At 42.3% G+C, this 9907-nt stretch overlaps 1 protein-coding gene across 3 annotated transcripts in view; it reads right to left on the bottom strand.

The window, feature by feature from the left end:
- Positions 1 to 1812: 1812 nt before the first annotated feature.
- The window catches only part of ncalda (neurocalcin delta a), a 66465-nt gene continuing 58370 nt past the window's right edge, over positions 1813 to 9907 (bottom strand). For all 3 annotated transcript variants that reach the window (XM_026185674.1, XM_026185675.1, XM_026185676.1), the window contains 3 exons: positions 9454 to 9559; positions 8388 to 8507; positions 1813 to 3910 (listed from right to left, as the gene is read on the bottom strand). In XM_026185674.1, the coding sequence (XP_026041459.1) occupies positions 8410 to 8507; positions 9454 to 9559 (204 nt within the window). In that variant the 3' untranslated portion in view covers positions 1813 to 3910; positions 8388 to 8409. The remainder of the gene's footprint in view (positions 3911 to 8387; positions 8508 to 9453; positions 9560 to 9907) is intronic.

Below are 9907 nucleotides of genomic sequence, written 5' to 3'. Positions count from 1 at the left end.
CTTAGCCTTGAGATAAACACTCCCAAATTAGAAACTGAGGGGAAATGGAATAACTTAAGATGTTAATTGATTTAAATATTTGTAATTACAGGAGTGGAAATGTAAGTCAGTATCTAATATGTACACCTGTGTAGCCAATTTATTACAACACTGGTTTACCATAATCAATAGCGTTCACACTGCACTGCTTAAAAGCCTTTTGGAAAAAGAATTGGAAAACACCATACATATTCATACACATCCTATTCATGTCTTTTTCATTCAAACGCATATACTGGTTACCAGTGCACATCTACAGTACGTGTATTAATGTTACTGTACCATTAAAACAAACTAACAAAAACAAACCCCAAACGGATCCTGAGGCAGTCAGGTAGGATGGAGTCATTGATTCATTTATTTTTTTAATTGAATGATCTTTGTTGTGATCACTGTAACCTAACACAACACATTTTGGTCATTTCAAATTAACATACTTAATTATGCACAAAGGTCACATTGATTTTTACAGGTTAATTATACTTTTGTTTGGTAATAGTGCAATTATATGGTAAAAATTGGTGTCTGTATAAAAAAAGGCTGAGCATGACCTTAAAATGAATGTAAGCAGTCACATTCTTTAACTTCCTAAGTCTAAGGTTTTTAAAATGTAGCACAAAAAAAAATATTGTTAATGAGTTACACAAAAGTCGTACATTTCTATTGTCAAAATGTACACAGTGGTTTCAAACAGTGTACTTGGAAACTAACTGATCCAGGGATGTGTCTATATGTAAGGTTTCCTTTCACATGTTAAGGATTTGAAACTGCAGCTATTACGACGTGTCACTTACAGGCTAAAAGGAGCTCACTGGGCTGATTTAGAGTATGCACTTGTAACTTTGCAAAAGTCTTTTCTGTGTTTGTTAACATACAAACCTAAGCCATATTTCAGAGTTTATTAACCCTCCTTAAAGAAACTCTGTAAAGTAGTACCTGCCTTGAGGAGACCTCAGGTCAGCTGGAAGCAACATTATACAACAGGATCAACGAGCTTCTGCCAGTGTGACAGGTTAACTGTGACAGGAAGCTGAACGGAGTAGTTTTCAGTGGATGCTGGAAATGGTACAGACAGTCCTAGAAAGAGCAGTTTGGGTCAAAAATTGTATGTAATTGTAGTCATGCTAGTGATGTGACTGTGTATCAGAATATTGATGATCTCTCACTTCAGTTCAGACTGAAATCTTTAATCGGTGACTCCATTGGCATTTTTAGTCATATCATAAAATACTGGCTACAGGTGTACACCTCAGTGGTTTCTGAGGTTTTTGACTATGCTAGCATGATTAACAGTTGCCTAGTGGTCTTTGCATCACATTGCACAGCAATATTAGCACTTTAGGAATATAACCAGAATTCAACCAGCTAGCAGCCAGTTGAATTGAGTCCCCTCAAGTTGTGCTCATTGACTGATGGCAACATGTTTATGAATTAGACAGTAATTTTTTCCAAACCTCCAACAATGTCTCTGAGAGTGTTTGCAATCAGCCCAAGTCAGGCTTTGCAGAAAGATTGCATCTGGTGATGCCTTGCAATGAAAGGTAGTTGTGAATGTGCAACAATCTCGAGCTCTGAGGTGTAAAGATATCCCAAACATTTTGCTATTAGCTTATTGGGAATCACCTCATTAGTGATTATCTCGAATAATATCTTGTAATGTTATGTTGACTCAACTAAAGATGGTAACAGGCTGCCAGTAACAAAGTGCCTGAGATACAGTTATTTGCAGGTAGGAACACTGGTTTGAGTGGTGAGTCAAGGATGCCACTGAGGTGAAAAAGTAACAACCTAAATACTTTAATCATCTAATTCCACAATATTCCACAATTAAGCAAACACCACATGATTACTTGCACACAATATATTGTAAATTTAATTCTTGCCTTTGAATTTGACCCCAAAAGAAGAAAACAGAATCCTGTGTTCCAAATCTGTAGTCACTAAATACAATATACCATACAAAACCTACAAAATGCAACAATTACAAACATTTTGTTCAACGCTGAACAATTGTACAGTATAAATTTATACAATACTGTTTTTTTTATTTTATTTGGCACTTGACCACAAGATGCTTTCTTTACGTTTTAACAGAAACGATCCACATGACAGCGTTTTTCTTAAAAAAAAAAAAATCATAAAAAAATAATAAATGTGACACATTATGACAGTATCATTGCAGTAGTTGTGATTCTGTTTGTTGCTCTGCATCTTTTTTCTCTTTACATAAAAAAACCCAAACAGCAGTTATTATACTGAACATTCAAAGCTTTTTCTAATTGGAACAGGCTGGGGCCTGGAGGAGGGCGGGGTTACATTCAGGGGTGGAGAAGTTTGGTTTTTCTCTTTTCAGGTTTTCTTTGAAAGCAGAGTGAAGAATAGAGAGACAAAGGAGAGGAGCACAGATTGAAATTATGATATTTATCCTGCGTGTGAGACTGTGGGGCCGCTGCTCACGGTGTGTCACGTGGCGCCGTGTTGGAGACACGATTGGATGGTGATTTAACGATGGAGCTCTCAGCTCTGATAGCTTAGTGCTTGTTTACAGTTGCCTCACTGATGTTGTGCAGGGAAGTCAACCTAAAGAGCTTCTTCTGTAAACCTACAGACGCGTCAGCTTTGTCGATCCACACTCGGTCAATAACACTGACGACACAGAAGCGAGCACAGGGCTGAATAGCGCTACCGTCTTGTTTGATATCCATAAACACACACTAAGAACACACACATGCGTGTAAGTCACATGCATATGTGCTATGTTAGTCTACCCCCCCGTACCCGACAACTGGTTCAACATGCTGCCTTTAAAAACATCAAAAGTGAAGAAAAAGCGGTTTTGTTCTTCACGCAATTAAAAGAAAAAAAGGTTTGCATGCTCGATATCTCGCCACAGCTTAAATAAACAAAGATTTAAAAAAAAAAATTATTATTAATATTTCACGACGTTTGTTCATTGAGCACTGAGCGCTCTGGACTACATGGGTTTGCTATACAAATGTAGAGATGCACTTTAAAATATCTACACGGTACTCAAATACTTGTTAAGACTACTTTTCTATTTCTGCCTTAAGCTAGCGCGCGGTGACGGCCTCGGCGTTGCCGCTGCGAAACACAGACAACGGAGCAGAGGGACGCTTTCTATCCTTCAGCGAGACCTCACAAAATGAAAACTACTGATCAGGGTGCTTATGCATAGTAGCGTAATATCACATGTTCTTGTTGGCCCAGCACAAAATATGAAACAAAGTCTATCAAGTCTGCAAAAAAAGAAAAAAAAAATACACAAACACACGTACACACTCTCACAGTAGAAAAGAGGAAAGCGGTACTCGTTCCGAGTGAAGGACAAACTTCACAGGTCTTCTCTGCAGATAAAAATGATCTTGCCTACAGTACTAAACACCATCATCTCTCTCGTGGTCTTGTGCACACTCTGTCTATTATACATGTTAGAGTGATGGAGGCTCTGTGCGGCCCTGGCCGGAGCCTGGGGGGGTTACAGAGAGTCAAGCAAAGACACTGATACAGAGACTCCAGTTTATACTGCGTATGTACAACCTACTGTAAACCTTCTTTAAACTTGGAAATGCCTATAGGAGAACTGAGGAATGCAATTACAATCAGTGGGGTTTAATAACCTGATGGGACATCAGTCTTAGTTGGAGTTCGGAGGGTTTCGGATAAACGGCTTGACAGAGGGGTGTGGGAGGGCTGGGAAATTGGAGAGTGTAGCTCCTGTGGCCATCTCCTGTGTGAAAGTCCTCAGTGCACATTGAAAGGCCTGTCTTCTTCATCCTCATCATCCTGTCAATCTTCATCATCAGACTCTCCACAGTGGAGAGTTGTGGGCATTTAGCACCCCAAAGAAGCACTGTGGAGACACAAATGAAGATCAACAGTCACACACAGGTGCAGACATGTTCAAAATATGGAAGCGTTTTTGATCAACACTTCCGGGCTTCTTCCCACTTCTTCAACCATGTGTTGCAGGCTGGTGTTGTTACAGGTAATATAAAAGCAGTTGAGATGCAATCCCACGTTATCTCATATCTAAATTAAATCTCTAATCTTTTTCCCATTTTTCCCGGTTTGCTGACTGGAAACAAAATCCTACATACTTGAATATGCTATCACATTTTAGAGCAGATTACGCCAGGCTAGGTTGGTAAGATTGCAGTCAATATTCTGTTAACGCTGCGAGGTGTAAGTGATCAGATGTGCTAGCCCTAATCCCACCCTGCAGCTGCGGAGAGCAGCACCAGCCACTGGTGGCAAACAGTGCTTTGCAATATTAAACTAAAATAAATACCTGAAACCCCAAACTCTTTTGAGATTATCTACAATAAAACGCTGAATGTGTTTCAGAACATTTTTGCTTTTGTATGTATTACTTTACATAGTTGAAGCGTATCATTATCACATGAGAAAATGTCTAAAAAGCTCCTGTTACAAACGTGTCCACAGCAGAGACAACATCAGCATGTCTATTATTGTTTGCATGAAACTCCTTATAACTGCGCTGTTACAGTTTGATGTTTGCACTTTCAACACAAGCTGAAACAGAGACTCAGCGAGGCTGCGTCTTGCTGCTAGCTCATCTTAAATTGGTCATGTGACTTGGACGCGCCGTTTGATTCCAGAGGGTTACGTCGACTGAGAGCCTCTCGATCTGTTTATGACAGTGAATTAAAACAGAGCATTTAATTCTGTTTTAATTGAATTAAATATAATTACTACCAGATACATCTGCTAATTCATTTTCAGAACAGGCCGTACTCGCTCACGGTACATTTCGTGCTTCCTCGCGTTAACTTTCTCTCACTGGTCGTTTGTCGGTTCAGTTCTGTTTTGTACTGTGCTGAACTTGGACTGCTATTAACTGGCAACAACACAAGAGGCCAGAAGTTCAAAACAACAACAATAACAACAGTAAGTGTGTTCTTCCACACGTGAACTCTTATTATGAAGGAGTAATGTGCGCCCTCACACATGCTTCACAACACGTTTCTAATGTTTTGCTGATAAGGCGAAGTGGAGGAGAGACATTTGATGAGAAAGAACTTAACAGAGGATTCTTCTTAAGGGGCTTGAATTTCGTATTATACTTTTTTCTTGCAAACACACCTACCTATTCTAGCATTTACTTGCAAATTCAAAAGCCTGACTACAAAAATATGGTAAATGGCCTGTATTTATATAGCGCTTTACTAGTCCCTAAGGACCCCAAAGCGCTTTACATATCCAGTCATCCACCCATTCACACACACATTCACACACTGGTGATGGTAAGCTACATTGTAGCCACAGCCACCCTGGGGCGCACTGACAGAGGCGAGGCTGCCGGACACTGGCGCCACCGGGCCCTCTGACCACCACCAGTAGGCAACGGGTGAAGAATATTTGCGTGCTCTGCATTTCTTGGGCGTCTTGTTATCCTTGGTGGCTGTGGGTGCCATAAATAGCTGCAGTCGTGTGCAATAGCTTGTTTTCTTAGTGTGAAGTGTTGTTTTTGCTTCTCGTTTGCAGTTTGAATATTTATCCCAGGTAGAACCCCCCCGTTGCTTTTTCCTTCGGTAGTTAGATTTCCCTTCATGGTTCCAGATTGAGACTAACGTGTTTCCTTCTCTCTGCTTCACGAGAGTCAAATTCCTTTTATCCTTTGATGTTGTTTTAATCATCCATCCATCCATCCATCCATCCATCCATCCATCCATTCATCTTCATCCGCTTTATCCGGGGCCGGGTCGCAGGGGCAGCAGCCTAAGCAAAGAGGCCCAGACCTCCCTCTCCCCAGCCACCTCCTCTAGCTTATGCGGAGGAACACCAAGGCGTTCCCAGGCCAGCCGAGAGATATAATCTCTCCAGCGTGTCCTGGGTCTGCCCCGGGGCCTCCTCCCGGTGGGACATGCCTGGAACACCTCACCCAGGAGGCGCCCAGGGGGCATCCTTGTCAGATGCCCGAACCACCTCAGCTGGCTCCTTTCGATGTGGAGCAGCAGCTGCTCTACTCTGAGCCCCTCCCGGATGGCCGAACTTCTCACCCTATCTCCAAGAGAGAGGCCAGCCACCCTTCGGAGGAAGCTCATTTCTGCCGCTTGTATCCGCGATCTCGTTCTTTCGGTCACTACCCACAGCTCGTGGCCATAGGTGAGGGTAGGGACGTAGATCGACCGGTAAATTGAGAGCTTCGCTTTTACACTCAGCTCCCTCTTCACCACGACGGACCGGTGCAGCGTCCGCATTACTGCAGCTGCAGCCCCAATCCGTCTGTCGATCTCCGGCTCCCTTCTCCCATCACTCGCGAACAAGACCCCGAGATACTTGAACCCCTCCACTTGGGGCAGGAACTTGTTTTAATCAGTCTAATTAATTCAGTCTAATAACCTGAGGTGCAAACTGTGATCCAGTGATGAGAATAACGGCATGTCCACATCTATTCACAGCTAAAGATGGGAGGGGAAAAGGAGTCTGCGTATGGGTATCACCACAATCTCACAGGATGTAGACAGGATGCATTGTTTTTTTGCCCTTTGTTGGCACAACCAGTTTCAGTTCTGAGTCCAGAGCTTTGTTTATCAGTCTGCAGGATCTCTTTGGTCAATCCAACGCTCAGCTGGCACAAAAATGCCAGTTGTTTGACATTTATTTGAGCTAATGTATCACATTCATCTGTCAGTCACAGCCACAACTATTAAAATTTAAAGTTTTTTAAAGCAATGGATTTTTAAAATAGCATAGCATTTATATTTGCACACATTAACAGAATTATTTCCGAAAAAACAAAAATGATCACAACCAACATTATTAGTCCCCAGAATAAGTCAATCACTGGAACTCTGCACAGGAATGGACTGTGAGGTTGCAGACCAAGAAAAACTCCACTTCTGCAGAAGAGAACAACTTCAAGCCTGAGTCAAGTATGTTAAGGACAACACGGAAGAAGATTATGCTTACTGGAAACATCCGCTTTGGAAAGATGAGATGAAACTAGAGCTCTTTGGTAACACTCTTTGGGATGCTTCAGTGCATCTGGAACTGGGAATCCTTTCAATGTGGAAGGAATCATGAAGAAAGAAGCCTATGTGAAGATTTTCAGAGAAAACTTCAAGCAGTCACCAGCAAAACCGGCTCTGGGTCATCGCTTTGACATTCAACACAACGACTGATGAAGAACTACCTCCGGAAGACCAATGTGAACATTAATGGCTTTCTTGCACAAAGCCCATACTGAAAATCTGTGGGGTGAACTGAAGACCATGAAATATGGAGGAGCTTGAGAGATTCTCCAAAGAAGAATGTGCTGGGATTGCTCAGGAGACGTGTGTGAGGCTTGCTGGAAACTTCAACAAATGACTGTAGGCTGTGAAACAGCAAAAAGAGTTTTGATATATTTTAATTCATATTATCCAGGTGATTGAGAATAAAGTCTGCAGTGTTTTTTCTGTGCAAAATACATTTGGAAGAATCTTCCAACATCTTAAAGCTTTTAGCATGAAAAATTCTGTCTGGTTATGCTCTACAGCAGCTCTGTGAGAAAGGACGGCTGGGGAAACCTACAGAAATCATCATCAGCTGTCAGCTGCAGGGAAGAGTGCAGAGGTGATGATGACACGACAATGATTCTCACAGTGCTATACACAAACACTGAGAACTGCCAGGCTTCTCTTTCTCCACTGATTTCAACACACCACAACCTCATCTTGTGACACTCTGCTGTCAGATTGCTGTTGTAACTCATCTGTTGACTCACAGATCTCCTCTTCACATTATCTGATTCTTGGCTCTCGAAGTTACAGCTGACACCGGGAAGGTTTGTCTTGTAGTGCCGCAGGTCCTGCTGAAAGCTCAGAACCATCAAGACAGAAAAAAAGAGAGAGGTGCTCACAGAAACATTGTAGCTATCCTACACACGGGGGCTTTAAAAAGAAGAAGCTTCTTCTGAGCATCAGCACCTGCTCCAAAATACCAGGCCACCTCCTACAAAGTCTCTCATGTCAGTCCATGAATTACATGCAGCCACAAAGTCACTGACACTGTGGATGACCCATCCCACATCCTACACTGCGCACGCAGCCTCGGAATAGATTCCCTCCAGCAGACGTCTTCTCTGCCTGCAAGGCAAAACCGCTCGTAGGAGAAGCGCGTTTGTTCCTGAGGTTGAACCTCAGCCCTCCACCGATCCGACCACACAGCAGCACCGTCAGCGCGAACAGCACAACTCTAAACTGAGCACCCTTTGTTGGATCGGTGTTTCTTTTTTACACTCTCAAGTTTAAATTTACATTTAACTTAACTTTAACTTCAAAGACAGAGACAGAAGTGAATTTTACTGCTTAAAGGAGCCTTACAGGTTGTGTCGATGCCTCAGATTTAGAACTGTCCAGCACTGCTGGGGTCACACTGCAACAGGCGCACGATGGAGGGGTCGCTCTTTGCTCCTTTGATGAACTCTTCCAGAGACAGTTTGCCTGAAAAAAATCAGAACAGAAATGATCTTTTTATCATTCATATTTACGTCCACAGCATAAAGCTGAAGAAGAAAGAAGCATATATACCAAAACAGTGTGAGATAAAGTGCAACACACTGGTGAAGAAAATCCTCAAACAGGAAATGTTCCTGCATTTGTCTGGCAAGTGTGACTGTGTTGAGTCCATTAACATTTTAAGTGAGATTATAACAATTTCAGGGTTAATCTCTTATGCTTATTTGGTAGCATCTTTAGTTCAGAGGCTTTACAACATGAACGGTACATCCTAATATGTTCCACTTCTCACCAAAAGGTGGCAGTGTTGAGACAGGTCCTCTCTTCTCTGATCACTAACAGACAGACTACAGCTATCTCCCCACGAGTTGCTCTCCACTTGTGATTCTCATTACAAGAAGTAAAAGACTCTTCCATGCTTTAGTCATTGCGCTCTCTTGCTCTCGCATCATCTTGCTCCCATTTTTCTCCCTTTTCCTCTCCATCACTGCCCCACCCAGCACCATCATCCATCTTTCTCTTCCTCCTGCCTTATTTGTGCCTCTCCTGTGCTGAAGGATCACGACACAGAGCATTACTGATGCATCAGAGAGCTGCACAAGCATCCAAGTCTAACTGTGTGTGAATCTCAAGTGTGACGTATGTGAACGGTGCTGGCAGAGCAGAGCTTCTTTATCTCGTATTAAAGAAGACTTTGGTGACAGCTAATCAGGTGGTAGTTGGATGGAATCACTCAAACAACAAACTTTTCATCCAGAGTGATAAACATCCTAAAGCAATTATCAGTGAGAGAGATCAAAGATCAATACACAGGGAATAATAGTCTTTGTGCACTTTATAAACTAGGCTGTGTGAAGTGTGGATAATTTCATGCTTTTATGCTGAAAGTTAAAACTACTGGAAGTAAATGCTACATCAGAGTACTTCTTACCGTCTCTGTTGGTGTCCATCTGCCTGAAGATCTTCTCTGTCCTCTTCTCAGGTGTCGACTCATCCTCGGGCATCTTCATCACGGACGACACCATCTTATATATCGCCTACAGAGAGACACACACAGTAAGGTCAGATGAGCCGGGTACTAATTTATGCCTTCAGCTGTAGAATCTCACACACATTTGAAAATGATTGCAGCTGACAGGCGTGATTCTGGCCGGCATTTTTCTATTGGTTGACACGACTTTTCATTGTCGCAGCAGATCTGCTGAAACCTCTTGTCTGCTTCTGCCTGCGTGTATCTTACGTTATGTGATTGGAGATGTTTAGTGTCTTTTTAAAAACATTTACTGAATGCTTTATTGCTTATTTTCACTGCTGATTAAACAATGAACAGCTGAGTGTGAGGTCTGTTTTGCAGGCTGTAGATAATGTATGGCAAAAGGAGGGAT

This window comes from Astatotilapia calliptera, chromosome 11, assembly GCF_900246225.1.
Source record: "Astatotilapia calliptera chromosome 11, fAstCal1.2, whole genome shotgun sequence".
Taxonomy (NCBI): Eukaryota; Metazoa; Chordata; class Actinopteri; order Cichliformes; family Cichlidae; genus Astatotilapia; species Astatotilapia calliptera.
This window is presented reverse-complemented; position numbering and strand designations above follow the sequence as displayed.